At 43.6% G+C, this 16,549-nt stretch overlaps 1 protein-coding gene across 1 annotated transcript in view; it reads right to left on the minus strand.

Annotated features, from left to right (window-relative positions):
• Window positions 1–7,363, minus strand: part of LOC126209851 (cytochrome P450 4C1-like) — a 75,507-nt gene extending 68,144 nt beyond the window's left edge. Inside the window, exons 1-2 of the mRNA XM_049938979.1 lie at window positions 7,164–7,363; window positions 1,652–1,862 (exon numbers count right to left, since the gene is read on the minus strand). Coding sequence (XP_049794936.1) covers window positions 1,652–1,862; window positions 7,164–7,363 — 411 coding nt within the window. The remainder of the gene's footprint in view (window positions 1–1,651; window positions 1,863–7,163) is intronic.
• Window positions 7,364–16,549: the final 9,186 nt, after the last annotated feature.

Here is a 16,549-nt window from a genome sequence, read left to right on the forward strand (position 1 = left end):
CAGATGATAAACGAGTATTCATTGGACAAATATTTTATACTAGAACTTACATGTGATTCATTTTCACGTAATTTGGGTGCATAGATCCTGAGATATCAGTACCCAGAACAACCACCTCTGGCCGTAATAACGGCCTTGATACGCCTGGGCATTGAGTCAAACAGAGCTTGGATGGCGTGTACAGGTACAGCTGCCCATGCAGCTTCAACACGATACCACAGTTCAAGAGTAGTGACTGGCATGTTGTGACGAGCCAGTTGCGCGACCAACATTGACCAGACGTTTTCAAATGGTGAGATATCTAGAGAATGTGCTGACCAGGGCAGCAGTCGAACACTTTCTGTATCCAGAAAGACCCGTACAGGACCTGCCACATGCGGTCGTGCATTATCCTGCTGAAATGTAGGGTTTCGCAGGGATCGAATGAAGGGTAGAGCCACGGGTCGTAACACATCTGAAATGTCCAGTGTTCAAAGTGCTGTCTATGCGAACAAGAGGTGACCGAGATTTGTAGCCAATGGCACGCCATACCATCACACCGGGTGATTCGCCAGTATGGCGATAACGAATACACGCTTCCAATGTGCGTTCACCGTGATGTCGCCAAACACGGATGCGACCATGATGATACTGTAAACAGAACTTGGATCCATCCGAAAAAATGACGTTTTGCCATTCGTGCATCCAGGTTCATCGTTGAGTACACCATCGCAGGCGCTCCTGTCTGTGATGCAGCGTCAAGGGTAACCGCAGCCCTGGTGTCCGAGCTGATAGTCCATGCTGCTGCAAACGTCGTCGAACTGTTCGTGCAGGTGTTTGTTGTCTTGCAAACGTTCGCATCTGTTGACTCAGGGATCGAGACGTAGCTGCGCGATCCGTTACAGCCATGCGGATATGATGCCTGTCATCTCGACTGCCAGTGATACGAGGCCTTTGGGATCCAGCACGGCGTTCCGTATTACCCTCCTGAACCCACCGATTCCATATTCTGCTAACAGTCATTGGTTTTCGACCAACGCGAGCAGCAATGTCGCGATACGATAAACCGCTGTCGTGATAGGCTACAATCCGACCTTTATCAAAGTCGGAAACGTGATGGTACGCATTTCTCCTCGTTACACGAGGCATCACAACAACGTTTCACCAGGCAACGCCAGTCAACTGCTGTTTGTGTATGAGAAATCGGTTGGACAATGTCAGCACGTTGTAGGTGCCGCCACCGGCGCCAACCTTGTGTGAATGCTCTGAAAAGCTAATCATTTGCGTATCACAGCATCTTCTTCCTGTCGGTTAAATTTCACGTCTGTAGCACGTCATCTTCGTGGTGTAGCAATTTTAATGGCCAGTAGTGTAATATGATGTATTGGAATTCTGAATAAAACCAACCTGCTATCAGAAAAAAATGTACTGCATTATTTACTGAACGCCCCTCATACAATGGATGATCCAACTGGATGACAGCAAGTAGCCAGAAACTGGAGGACGAAGCAAGTGGGAGGCTTAACAACTTGGGAACCCCAGATGATTGCTGTGACTGTTGAGCCAGTCCTGCGGGATTTTCTGAATGCCTTTGTGCCTTTCTCCACCACTTGCTTCATAGTTGTCAATGCTAAAGTAATTTTGAAGAGAGTGTAGGTGTAGAGGTGCTGACCTGCAGGTGGAAAGTGGGCGAAATGATCTTGCGGTGAGCCCGCCACTGGTCGCCTCTCTTGCTGAAGAGTCCATCGCCAAAGAAGACGCTGACCATGTTGTGCAGGTAGGGGGAGTCGCGGGTGCGGTCGACTATCTTGGTGGAGCCGAGCAGCAATTCGGCATCGCGGGGTTCTGCGACGACCACGTACAGGATGGGGCCCACGTAGATGCTGCACACCAGACACACATCACCAGCACTGGAGGGGGCTCCCCACGGTTTGTTTGTCTAGTGCAGTTTCCTTAAGAGGGCACTGCGGTTGTGGATTTATCATCCTTTTTCAAAGTCTTTGCATGGAACATCTAGAACTGATTGGTCACGCCATTGGAAACAACTTATGTTAGAGGCAAAATTTTGGCTGTCACTTCCCAGCGACGTTAGGTGTCCATTTGTATTGGTTACGCCCCTGGGAGGCGCCAAGGTGTAGATATTCGGCTGCACCTATATGCTATGTTTGTTGCCTATAATCCTACGTCAAAGAATCTGAGCCGATCAAAATAAAAGTTTGTGATTCCCTTCTAAAAATCTTTCTCCACTTGGAGACGCTCATTCTTAGGGTTAACTTCTCATGGTCGGGGTTCACAGTCATGTAGTCGTTGACAGTAGAAATTATTTATTTCACGATTCCACTTACAAGTGCTACTGTGAAAGATTTTGCTTCTCTACATGTCAGACTTAAAAATCATACTCAGTAATTACGTAGGTTCTCATCAGCATTGGACTGCTATCCAAATGACACAGTGGAAGCAAACCCTATAAAATTTATGTCCAGATTTTTTTTAAATTTTAGTAATTTTACAATGATGTCCACAGAGTTTTGTAAATTACAAAATTTATCGTGCACCAGGTTATGGAAATTGACAGAGTTTAAAACAAGTTCTACATAGGCGCACTAGTGCAAGTGAACATCATACGAATAATTTTTAGCTTCTGTTTCAATAACTATTTTGCAATAATTTTACAAAAGGTGCTTATGGATTCTTTTATCGACACATAACTGGAAAACATGCTGTAATTGAAATACATAAACAATTTTAGTAAGAAGCACATGAATACACTAGCTACACCTGTTGGGGCCTATTGCCAATCTACTGGCCAGAACTGGTCACCACCTGTCAGTCTAGGAGTGCCCTGGCTGCAATGAAATACATAGTAGGCTGCGCTATGGGACACGAGCATTCGGTGAATTACACTGTGTATTGTAGTTTTAGCCTCGACTTGCCGATGCATCTTTCATCTTGTCCTTCACATACCTGTCAATATTTCAGGAAGAGTACTTGTACAGCTGGTATGGGAGACATGTAATAACCTTTTATCGAGATCTGAAGATGGTAACCATGCTTACCGAAACCGTAATCGACGATGAAGGCTGTTTACTAGGGATCTTGGCTAACAAATTCACTTTCTCTCAAGTAACTGTTTCAATTATTAAGCACCTTTTAAATTCCTGGAAAGCGTTAAGGAATGTTGCCCCTAGCAGAATTTATTCCCCATGACGTGATCAAATGATGCAAAGATTCAGAACCACCTCGTATATGACATTTCCCCACAGAGAGACTGAATGACACCTTGTTGTTTTGCAGGCAACGTAACGCAGCAAGTCTACAGGGTGTCCCAGAAATGTTAAGACAAACTTCGAGAGGTTGTATAGAGTGTCGTGAGCAACGAATGGAGGATAGGAAGCTGTGTCCAGAAACGTCATCCAACGACACTATGGAGCGTCAACTTTATAGGCACTGGTGCCTGCTCTAGGTCACCCCTTCGGCAGCAAACGTGACTGTACGCTGACGGACTGTAGGTGGAACATCTTGCAATGTCGTTTGTTATTCAGTGATCGTGACTGATTGCCACGATCCGCAGTGGAGAAGATGGAGCTAGTGCAGTGTAGACATGTCTCGTCTCCTGTGAATGCCATGCTCTGTTGCCTCGGTGGATGACGATTTTGGACATGGGTTTCCATCTGCGGTTTATTTTTCTCCTGAGACTTTAGAAGGGTCCATCGAGACAATAGAGCATCACTTTCATAGGAGGCAACGTCTGTCTAAGATGCACTGTCGATAGTGCAGTCAGTCGTGAACATTGCGAGACGTTCCATCTTTGGTCTGTCAGTGAACACAATCACGTTTGCTGCCGAAGGTGTGGCCTAGTTGCAGGTGCCAGCGCCTATTGCTTTGACGCTCCACAGCGTCGTTGGATAACGTTTCTGGGTTCCTACCCTCGATTTGTTACTCAAGATATATGCTCTACAGCACCTCGAAGTCTGTCGCAACATTTCTGGAACGACTCTTAGAAGCAGAGCAGAGACTAATGCAGAACCATTCTACAGACTACACTCCTGGAAATGGAAAAAAGAACACATTGACACCGGTGTGTCAGACCCACCATACTTACTCCGGACACTGCGAGAGGGCTGTACAAGCAATGATCACACGCACGGCACAGCGGACACACCAGGAACCGCGGTGTTGGCCGTCGAATGGCGCTAGCTGCGCAGCATTTGTGCACCGCCGCCGTCAGCGTCAGCCAGTTTGCCGTGGCATACGGAGCTCCATCGCAGTCTTTAACACTGGTAGCATGCCGCGACAGCGTGGACGTGAACCGTATGTGCAGTTGACGGACTTTGAGCGAGGGCGTATAGTGGGCATGCGGGAGGCCGGGTGGACGTACCGCCGAATTGCTCAACACGTGGGGCGTGAGGTCTCCACAGTACATCGATGTTGTCGCCAGTGGTCGGCGGAAGGTGCACGTGCCCGTCGACCTGGGACCGGACCGCAGCGACGCACGGATGCACGCCAAGACCGTAGGATCCTACGCAGTGCCGTAGGGGACCGCACCGCCACTTCCCAGCAAATTAGGGACACTGTTGCTCCTGAGGTATCGGCGAGGACCATTCGCAACCGTCTCCATGAAGCTGGGCTACGGTCCCGCACACCGTTAGGCCGTCTTCCGCTCACGCCCCAACATCGTGCAGCCCGCCTCCAGTGGTGTCGCGACAGGCGTGAATGGAGGGACGAATGGAGACGCGTCGTCTTCAGCGATGAGAGTCGCTTCTGCCTTGGTGCCAATGATGGTCGTATGCGTGTTTGGCGCCGTGCAGGTGAGCGCCACAATCAGGACTGCATACGACCGAGGCACACAGGGCCAACACCCGGCATCATGGTGTGGGGAGCGATCTCCTACACTGGCCGTACACCACTGGTGATCGTCGAGGGGACACTGAATAGTGCACGGGACATCCAAACCGTCATCGAACCCATCGTTCTACCATTCCTAGACCGGCAAGGGAACTTGCTGTTCCAACAGGACAATGCACGTCCGCATGTATCCCGTGCCACCCAACGTGCTCTAGAAGGTGTAAGTCAACTACCCTGGCCAGCAAGATCTCCGGATCTGTCCCCCATTGGGCATGTTTGGGACTGGATGAAGCGTCGTCTCACGCGGTCTGCACGTCCAGCACGAACGCTGGTCCAACTGAGGCGCCAGGTGGAAATGGCATGGCAAGCCGATCCACAGGACTACATCCAGCATCTCTACGATCGTCTCCATGGGAGAATAGCAGCCTGCATTGCTGCGAAAGGTGGATATACACTGTACTAGTGCCGTCATTGTGCATGCTCTGTTGCCTGTGTCTATGTGCCTGTGGTTCTGTCAGTGTGATTATGTGATGTATCTGACCCCACGAATGTGTCAATAAAGTTTCCCCTTCCTGGGACAATGAATTCACGGTGTTCTTATTTCAATTTCCAGGAGTGTATATGTGCCACAGATAGGGAAATATGTAAAGAGTGTAACGCTAAGTACATATAAAAGTGTTTTGAGGAGATAGAAAAACTTTCACATGTGACAGAAATCTCACAGGTAATACGTTTTTCCCTAAGGAGTCCGTGAATGCTTTGGCGCTCGCGATTTTCAAACTGCTGCGTGATGAATAATGGTTTTTATAGAAGTTTACAGGCTACTATGGATTTCTTTTTGTGGAGGGAAATAGAATCTCTGTATCAGAAGGAGTGTTGATTTTGTAAGAGTACAATGTGCCACGCCCCAAGTGAAAATACATGATCGTTATCATCAAACTTCACTCTGTGATTTACAATCAGTCTTCTGCACCAAAATATTCGCCTATGTTGCAATATGTTTGGAGGATGTCGGGTTATGACATTAACACACTCATATTATTCTATGTCAATATAATTACTGCGGTTTCTGATATTAGACTGCTTGAATGCGAAAGTGATTTTGAATATAAAAACCTGGCTTCAGTGAAGTGTGCACATTGTTCTGTTCCACTTTGTTTTAACCACTTCAACGAAGCCCCCATCTGCACTATGAGGACTAATATGAGCACTATCAGGTGTGTGGGATATTTATGTTTGGCGCTGTTATAAATACTTAAAGCAGAGGGTTTTTGGCACTGTTGACTGAAAATGTAATTATACACTAGCGTCGTGATACTGATACGTTGTTACTTTGTTTCTCTCTATTAAAATGCCACTTACCATGGAATGCAAGGTTCAGACACTGTTGTTTTTATGATCAAGTGTTATCCTAAGCATGGTTTCGTGCTGATTCGAGCGTTTGAGACCAAAAGTGTCCCTTCTAAGTGGGGTACAAGAACAAGATGGCAACTGGTGATAAAATACTGGACTACAACTGAGAACTCTAAATATTTCTATCTTGGCATATAAATTCGCTGACTGGTCTATTCCCAAGAAGGTGGGGAGAGGAAGCTGGGGGAGAGGAGGGAATTGGGGGGGGGGGGCAGGCATAATGACCTCATGCATTTGATCCTGCGCCTTCCTTGTAGGTGAGCCAATGGTGCAAGTATATTTTTATTGAAAGTCACTACTGCATTCTCATTGGTGTCATCATAGGATGTTAGCACGCAGTCGCCGATTTTGAATCTGTTCTTTCTGATCAAATAGCTAGACTGATCCTTTATTTGGCGACATATACAGTATGTCACCATTGTGGGCTAATATTTTAAGACACCACGTTTTTCTTTCGTCAGTTCTATAAGCCACAATTGAGTACATGACAATTCCAGCGATATCAGTGCCCTCCAAGGTTTTATCTGTAGGTACGACATTCTCAAAGTCATTCAACACATTATCTGCGAAACAACTGAACAAAATGTTATTTTTGAACTACATAGAAAAAGGCTAGAAACTTTAGGGGGCTATTAACACATTTTTCAATGATCTGTTATGTAATTTTATGTCTCAAGATCCAAATTTTAAGAATTACAACCTGAAATGAAAACAAAAAATTGCTTGATTTAGTGCTTCGTTATGCTGTTTAAAACGAGAAGCCAATAGAGAGCATCTACTCTAACATTTTTCTCAGAGGTAAGTATCGATATTGCTAGGTCTCCTTAATGTTCGTTAATACTTTTGTGATATTTTTCTTATGATGCCACTCGTGAGTAAAAGTATTTATACTCTCGATTCGATACTGTGTTCCCATATATGCTTACCAGAACGTGGACCCGTGAACGGCATGCATGCGACAGAGTGTGCGGAAGCTGGTCCTGGGGTTCCCCAGCTGCATGAGGTTCCCCAACAGAGGGACTGGGGGATCCCCCGGCGCGTCGCACCGCGGCCGCCGCAGCCACGCCCACCACAGCCCGGCCACCAGGGCTGCCAACAGCTGCAGAAGCCACCACAGCATCGCCATCCTCACGGGGAAACACACACCTGCCCACTGAGCGCTCACCGCCGCTTATGTACACGGCGGCTGGCAGGATACCTCGACGGCTTCACAGGGCGTTGTTATGAGTCCCCCTGTTTTCTCCTTTCCTCAAATCACCTCACGTCCCTAACAGACAAGAGATAAGGCTTCCGGAATCGCCCGGGCCAGTAACGCCAGGCGACGAAACGTTTTTGTTTGTTTGACGGTGTGTTATCAAGTGTTCAGTTGAGTTGTTGATTCCGCTTTTCTCCACAATGTTTTGACTACCGACCCTGGCCCCGTTCTTAAGTTGCTGAGGCTTAAGTCGTTACTCCAACCAGACTGTGGAGTGCTGCTGGTGTCTCACCACCTTTCAGTAGCGCCTGTTCTCTTGTTGTCTGCATTTTCTATGATCCATGTTTCACTTACGTGTAAAACTATACTCCAAACTAAATACTTTTGGGAAAATACTTCCTAACATTTACTTTTAAATTAGATGATAGTATATTCATCGTTTCATTTATAAGAAAACAGTTTTTCCAGTTGGCGGTCTGCATTTTATACCCTCCATTTTTTCTATCTTTAGTTATTTTGATCCAGATAGTCGTCTTTTAAACCTGGACTCTGATCTCTGAATGTAATCCCCACCTCACCACCTGATCTGATTCGCCTACATTCCATTACTCTACTTTCCTTTTGTTGATATTCATTTTATAAGCTGTTTTTGGGGACTATCAATTCTGATCAACTGATTTGCCGAGTCCTTCAGGAGTTTCTAACACAATTACCATGTCATCATCAAACCTCAAAGAGTTTTTACTGCTTCTCTCTGACATTTAATCCCATTTCAAAATTTGTCCTTGGATTCTTTTACAGCATGCTCAACGCACAAATTGAATAACGTGGGGGATAGGTTAAAATTCTGTCTCATGCCCTTCCGTTTTATGTTATTCGACTGTTATAACTACAGCCTGGTTTCTGTAAAGTTGCATATAACCTTTCGCTCCGCGCATTTTATACCTTATTTCATCCCAGTGGGCTTGCTGTAGACAACTAGACCAAAGTGAAATTGGTAGTGGCTTTACTGAGAGAATATGTCGTGTGATGTAAAGGAAAACAGTGGAATATTTGAACTAGATGAACCTGAGGACATATTAGGAGGACTAATGTAAGTTTACGTGGTTCATGATCAAATTCAGGCAGAAATTATGAATCTACATTGTTTGCAAACTATCACAGGAAGGGATCAGTTGTTGTGTTTGAGCTTGGGCAATAAATATCACACTATTGCAAAAACAATTTTTTCCGTGGCAGAGTGAACACTGAAATTAATAAAATCACAGTTATACATGGTCAAGCCACATCAATATGATCACCATCTATGTTCGATGTCAGCGTGCAGTGACCACTCCCAGACGACAGGTGGCAGCACTGACGGTGGAGGCTATACAAAAAGTTTCGGCGAGACGCGGGAAAACGGTGCAGTCGTTGTCGTAATGCAGAAATGGAGCGATTTATCTGATGTCCAAATGGGCATGACCATTGGTTTTCAGGCCAAGGGTGCAAGAATATCTGAATTGGCTAAGTTTGTAAACTGTTCACATGACACTGTGATTAAAGTATAGCACGCATGGTAAAATGGTGCTACCCAATAGTGGTGCCGAGGCAACAGTGGTTAATCACGCGCCATAGATGATCAGTGGCTGCAGAGATGTGTACAGGCGAATAGGTATCCAACGGTGTCTCCTCAACAAGCGTTCAGCAAATGTTGGTGCGTATGGATCACCGCATCTGATGCATGGTTCATGCACCCATGCTGACTGCTGTTCATCAGCGCTGGAATTTGCACAGAAATAATGCAACTGGACGTCCACTAAGTGACGCCAGATGATCTTTTCAGATAAATGACGCTTTATGCTACATCGCCGGATGCCCGTTGGCATGTACGGTCCTACAAAAATGGTCGGAAGGGTTCAGGCCCGAGAAGGGAGTGTTATGGTCTGATGAATATTTTCGTGGCATTCCCGGGGTGATCTCATCATTCTGGAAGGCAAAATGGATCAAAACAAGCAATCATGTATTTTTTGGGATCGTAATACCCAAATACGCAGGTCGTTTTTCCTCGGCACGATGGCATCTACCACCAAGACAATGCAGTCTGTTCCACAGCTTGCATTGTATGTGAGTGGTTCGAAGTGCACCAGGGTGAGTTTACCTTACTCCTGTGACCACGAAACTCCCCGGATTTAAACCCAATCGACAATCTGTGGGACCACCTTGATCGGACAGTTTGCGCCATATATACTCATCCTTGAAACCTAGAGCAGTTCGCCACAGCACTGGAGTCTGGATTGCTCCACATCCCTGTCTGTACCTTCCAGAACCTCGCCGACTCTTTTACTTTGCTGTAAAAGGTGGTTATTTACGCAGGTGGTCACATTAATGTGGCTGGATCATAAAAATGCCTTAAAACATCAATGGTAGTCAGAGGCTAAATTAACTCTCGATAAACTACCATCAGATAACTTAAAAGATAACTGATACTTATCATTCTTTGTGCAGACATTGATCACAATGGGTATTAAATGATTAAGCTTTCGTTCTATTGGAAACTGATGTCCATCTTCAATATCGTTATGAGGTGTGACTCACATAGACACCATGATATGCTTGTATTCGTTGTAGCATGGGAACAAACAGCTTATGAATGTCGCACCGTAAAATTTCTTGCCACGCCTGAAAAGTTTGTTGGGTCAGTTCAAGAAAATGGCTAGCTGGAGGTTGTTACAAAAGTACAGGGCTATTACAAATGATTGAAGCGATTTCATAAATTCACTATAGCTCCATTCATTGACATATGGTCACGACACACTTCAGATACGTAGAAAAACTCATAAAGTTTTGTTCGGCTGAAGCCGCACTTCAGGTTTCTGTCGCCAGAGCGCTCGAGAGCGCAGTGAGACAAAATGGCGACAGGAGCCGAGAAAGCGTATGTCGTGCTTGAAATGCACTCACATCCGTCAGTCAGAACAATGCAACGACACTTCAGGACGAAGTTCAACAAAGATCCACCAACTGCTAACTCCATTCGGCGATTGTATGCGCAGTTTAAAGCTTCTGGATGCCTCTGTAAGGGGAAATCAACGGGTCGGTCTGCAGTGAGCGAAGAAACGGTTGAACACGTGTATCTGGACATGCTGGAAAATTGGCTCATGCCACAACTGGAGACCGACAGCGCCGACTTCATCTTTCAGCAGGATGGTGCTCCACCGCACTTCCATCACGATGTTCGGCATTTCTTAAACAGCAGATTGGAAAACCGATGGATCGGTCGTGGTGGAGATCATGATCAGCAATTCATGTCATGGCCTCCACGCTCTCCCGACTTAACCCCATGCGATTTCTTTGTGTGGGGTTATGTGAAAGATTCAGTGTTTAAACCTCCTCTACCAAGAAACGTGGCAGAACTGTGAGCTCGCATCAACGATGCTTTCGAACTCATTAATGGGGACATGCTGCGCCGAGTGTGGGAGGAACTTGATTATCGGCTTGCTGCCTGCCGAATCACTAAAGGGGCACATATCGAACATTTGTGAATGCCTAAAAAAACTTTTTGAGTTTTTGTATGTGTGTGCAAAGCATTGTGAAAATATCTCAAATAATAAAGTTATTGTAGAGCTGTGAAATCGCTTCAATCATTTGTAATAACCCTCTATATGTCACTCCATCACATCCCTGACATAACAGATGGGTAACGTATCAAGTCTCCTGGCAGGCCAATGAAGAACCTGTGCATTCCTCAAGGCCGGCTGGTGTGGCCGAGCGGTTCTGGGCGCTTCAGTCTGGAACCGCGCGACCGCTACGGTCGCAGGTTCGAATCCTGCCTCGGGCATGGATGTGTGTATGTCCTTAGGTTAGTTAGGTTTAAGTAGTTCTAAGTTCTAGGGGACTGATGACCTCAGAAGTTAAGTCCCATAGTGCTCAGAGCCATTTGAACCATTCCTCAAGGCAGTTGTGGTGCAAACAGCAGTGAGGGACCATTTATTATCTTATTGGAAAACACCGACACCTTGATCATGAAGGGTATGACAACTGGCTTAACCGTTCGTAAAACATAATGACGATTATTCAGTCTACCTTCAACAATTAACAACTGAGTCCAGATGTCATATTCACAAGCTCCTCATACCAGAAGTACTGTAGTGCAATGTGGAACACCGTGTTTATAACCGAACCTGCCGATTCCACGTGTAACTGATAGGAACAATCGATGTGACTTCTGAAATTTTCCCGGCGTATTTCTTCTCACCTGATGATGGCCGGACGTCTCTGGGCCGAAATATCGTGGCAGAATGTCGACGGGATCCGGCTACATACCCGGAAATTATTAGAAGAGGAACAATCGAATCTTTTAATGTTTTGTTGTCTCGTGTTTCGTCGCAAAAAACGGCCTCACTGGATACTCTTTCTCTTTTCCCATAAAACTAATTCCTCATGTTCACTGAGAAGAGCATTTAATCTGCACTGTATAACTGTTGCTATTTTTACTGATTTTAACAGTATTTAATTACTAATTTGGCCATGTATAACATAATGGCATATTGTTAATTTTTGGCAACCAATTTTCTCTTGAATCTCTCTCCACTCGGTTTGGAAATAATTTCGGCTCACAATAAGGTACACGGTGACACAGAAAAACGGTAACATTTCCTCAATCCAATAAAACTGGAAGTGATGAAGGAAAGAAGTTGCGTTCATAGTAACTGAAACCTTACAACTTTGCCATTTACGAAACATCGATGGCATTTATCATCCTTTATCGTCCTTTAGATGACGTCCTTCTGCACGAATGCATTCGTGAAATCTACTGTTGAGATTCCTCATTGACCGCTACAACATCTCAACTGGGATACTGTGAATTGCATTCCGAATTCTATGTTGAACTCATTAAGGGTTCCTGCTCGAGTCGTGTAGACTTTGCTCTCGAGATAGCCCCTCAAGAAAAAAATGACAAACGGATAAATCTGGCGATCTAGGGGCCAGGGAATGTTACCGAATCGTGAGATCACACAGTTGCCAAACAGTTCTCGCACACATGCCATTGATTGCCGAGCAGTGTGTGATGTCGCTCCGTCCTGTTGAAACCAGGCTTCTTGAACGTTTGGAAAGTTGTTAAATGCAGTTGTAATGAAAGTTCGTAACATCTCCACGTAACGATCGGCAGTGACATTTATTGTGTTTCCCCGTTCATTTGCGAAAAAATACGCTCCGATAATCCCATGTGATGAAACACCACACCGTACTGTCACTTTACTAGCGTGTAAACGGCGCTCATGAAAGTCATTAGAATTTGTATTTGCCCAGTAATGGTAGTTCTGTTTATTCACATAACCTGTGAGATGAAAACGTGCCCTATCTGACACCCACAACTTGTTTAGAAATTCATCGTCATTGTTTATTTTCGTTATCATTTGTTGACAGAATCCTAATCGTAACTGGTAATCGTTGATCTTCAATTGTTGCACCATGTGTTGTTTGTACGGATGAAATTTTAAATTGAGATGAAGAATAATGCGAATACTCACCCGGGACAGTCCAACTACTGCTGCTCGCTTACGAATTGAACGCCGTGGGCTCCGTAAGACAGACTCGCGTACAATATCAATGTTCGCTGGAGAACGCAGACTTCTTGGTCGTCCTGTTGGTTTCTTCTCGAGGGCAGATCCAGTCTCTTCAAAGTTATTAATCCAACATTTTATCGAGTGTTTCGACGGAACGGCATCATGACGTCCTAAATTATAAAAACGTCGAAACTCCCTCTGCGCCGGTACCAAACTATCATTGTTTTCATAAAACATTTTTATGGCTAATGCAAGCTGTTGTCCGTTCCACTGATCCATGATTACCGAAATGGCGGACTGTTTACTCGCTAACTGTAACGAACGCGCAGTGCTGCCACCTGCCCATAGCTGCAACTACTCATTTCAAACATTCCCGTTATTCTGCGTCACCCTGTATATTCCACTGAATACACTACACTGCCTACAATGTAATTTTATCTTCACCACAATAGCGAACGGATTGTAGACTGGTATAATCTTACCATACGACAAACCATCTGGAAAAGATGCTAATTCTGCGAAGATTTATAATCGCCAGATCTGAAGGAGCAGTTTAACTTTATTTTTTCAGAAATTATATAGTCGTTACTGAAATGTATTAACTTTATTACACTTAATTTTGAACTTGCTACTTGGAATCAAGGTGGATGCAAGCTGTGAGGTTCTTATGTCACTCGGTGGCTACCATCTCCAAAATTTTCAGTTACACGTTTATGAAAATTGAATCACTGAAAATTAAGTGAAAGTAATCTCAAAATCTGCAGCATTGAGAGAATTAGCTATATAACCAGATAGTTTTGTATTCACTCGATTATGAACAGTTTTAGCTGAACTCCCCAAGTAGGTTCCTGACTTTCTTACTTGATTTGTTAAAAGTAATATATACATATGGTACAGTCAAAACCCGTTTTTAGTTAGAACGCGTTCTTACTAGTTAAAACTAGTTTTTACCGAGCCAGTTCTTCAAAATGCGTTTTGACAAGTTAAAACTAGTTTTAACTGACTTTCACTTTTGACCAGTAGTAAATTGTAGTTGTAACTAAGGCTATCAGTATTAACTAGTTCCGACTAGTAAGAACGCTTTCAAATACGAACAGTTAGAGAAAACGCTTATGAGAACCTGACGAAACAGGCCAAAAGAATGAAGATGGCTTCATATTTAATACTCACCACTGTAGAAATCAGTGACAATATAATTATACCGATTCCTGTTATCGACAGAGCAAAAGCAGATCTCCCCAATATTATTGGAGTTGGGCTTCAGAAAGATGAACAGGGCTTACACAAGATTGGAACGAAATATGGGATACTCGACAAATTGTATTGCAGGTATATATTGCTGAACTGATTTCAATAATTAAGGACAAATGTCAGACATATTTATTACTTCATTGATTTAATGCTCTGAAAATGTTTCTAACTATTCAAGTAATTAATTAATATTTTAAGTTTTAATACTTACATGGTAATATATTTCATAATATGTATTAAGTACCTAATCGCCTTTCAAACAAGCTTATCAAAAGTTCTTTTCCAGATCCGAATTCGACGTGTCCAAAGAGAAATTCTTGCTGCTGGAAGACGTGCCAGAGACAAAGGTATCATTAAGAACTGCTGCCAAGATGGCAGCCTCAGGATCAGGACAAGAATTTGTTCACTGTGTGTGTAAGAAGGCATGTATTTCGAAAAGGTAGTTTTGCAGGAAAAAAGGAAACCTTTGTAACTCAAAATGTCACGACAGTTTGCCTTGCAAAAACAAATAATCAAAATTTAATTGTTAAAGTTTTTTGGTACGTTTCTCTTTCATTAAGACTGTAGCAACTTTTGTCAAATGTTTGAGTAATTAATATACTTTTGCTGTATGATTATTTTGTTTCACTTTCGTAACTAATACTGTTAATATGGCTCCGAAATATTCCTTAAAATGTTTCTTCGGTGTATGGTTATTTTTGCATTGCTGTAGTTAATATTAATGACTTAGATGTATGATCAATATTTTCAATAAATATTGCATTGCACAATACAAGAATACTGTTTTTATTTCAATCAATACATAGTTCCTCTTAATATTTGCTCCTAAATAAATTTAGTGAAAACTAGTTCTGTCTAGTTTAGTTAGAACGTGTTCTGACTAGTTGAAACTAGTTGATACTGATAGCCTTAGTTACAACTACAATTTACTGCTCGTCAAAAGCGAAAGCCAGTTAAAACTAGTTTTAACTAGGCAAAACGCGTTTTGACGAAGTGGCTCAGTATAAACTTGTTTGAACTAGTAAGAACGCATTCTAGCTAAAAACGGATTTTGACTGTAACATACATATCTGTTACTCCATTTACTTGTAACAAATCGTCAAACACATTTAACATCGTTAGAAAGCGTGGATATATTTAACATTGAAGACATCGCTACTTTTATGTATCGATTTTATAGTCACAGTTTAATCGAAAAATTTTAATAAATTTCTTGGGCACATTTAAGCTGTTACGTTATAGGCTGACGATCAACAGTCGTATTCAAATAATAATGAACTTACAAACTGCGGTCATGGTTCCGTATCAGCTGAAGAATATTTCAGAACAAACGAAAATTTGTGCTGGTCCTGATCTCGAACCCAGGTTTCCTGCTTGTTGCGATTGGTCGCCTTAACCATTCTGTTTCATGAATAACATATTGTAATCTAAAATAATTATCTGGTGTGACTTCACCTCATTACTGCCACCTTTCTGCACGAAACTATCTAACTCGTCATCTGTTCCAGTATTTGTTAGTTTGTTGCTTTTCACTGTTTGAGCTTTTCCTGGTATCTGATCGCAATGTTTCCCCGCAGCCGGCGAAACTGTAAACTACGTCTTCTCAGGGCGTCTTTTCTTCACTCCAGTGTATCTCCGTCGTTTTACTCTGACATTTTCCTTCCCATTCGTTCCTCAGTCACCGTCTGTAACTTCAAGCTCTCCACTTCGCTAGGGGATCCAACCACTGGTTATATGAGTATGCTTCCATGAATGATCCAAATCTGCACTACAGTACTTCATGCCATAACTAGGTAATGACGACAGAAAACATTTTCTCACTATGTGCAGGAATCCCGGTAATATAATGCGAGCACAAGGGCGTTAAGACAGTAGTACAAATGATGATTTGGGGCACTCCTGGAGGTGTGATCGGATAGCCGAAGCGGTCAAGGTGACCGCTCACAAGTAAGCTGTATAAATTTTCATTTGTCCTGAAATATTCTACAGCGAATGTGGAACCACAATCGCAATTTGGGAGTTCATTCTTAACGTTTCCTGAAGTTGTAGAGATGTGTGTCCTGAGAATTGTTGCTCCCCAAGACTTTTCACCTGGTCATCTTCGGGCACCTTGGCGTCGATCTGTAGTATAACTGCAGCATACAGACTAGTTTTCGGGTTGTTCCTTACAAATGTCAACAAAGTCAAATTTTCAATGACTTGATCTACTAATCACAATAACAGGACAAACAATAAGCTTTATCATACTGACAGAAGGGCATGACAGTGACTGTTACCTGTAGCAGAAAAGACTGTTTCCACAAGGATAGTTACTGTGTTA

Source organism: Schistocerca nitens, chromosome 10, assembly GCF_023898315.1.
Source record: "Schistocerca nitens isolate TAMUIC-IGC-003100 chromosome 10, iqSchNite1.1, whole genome shotgun sequence".
Lineage (NCBI taxonomy): Eukaryota > Metazoa > Arthropoda > Insecta > Orthoptera > Acrididae > Schistocerca > Schistocerca nitens.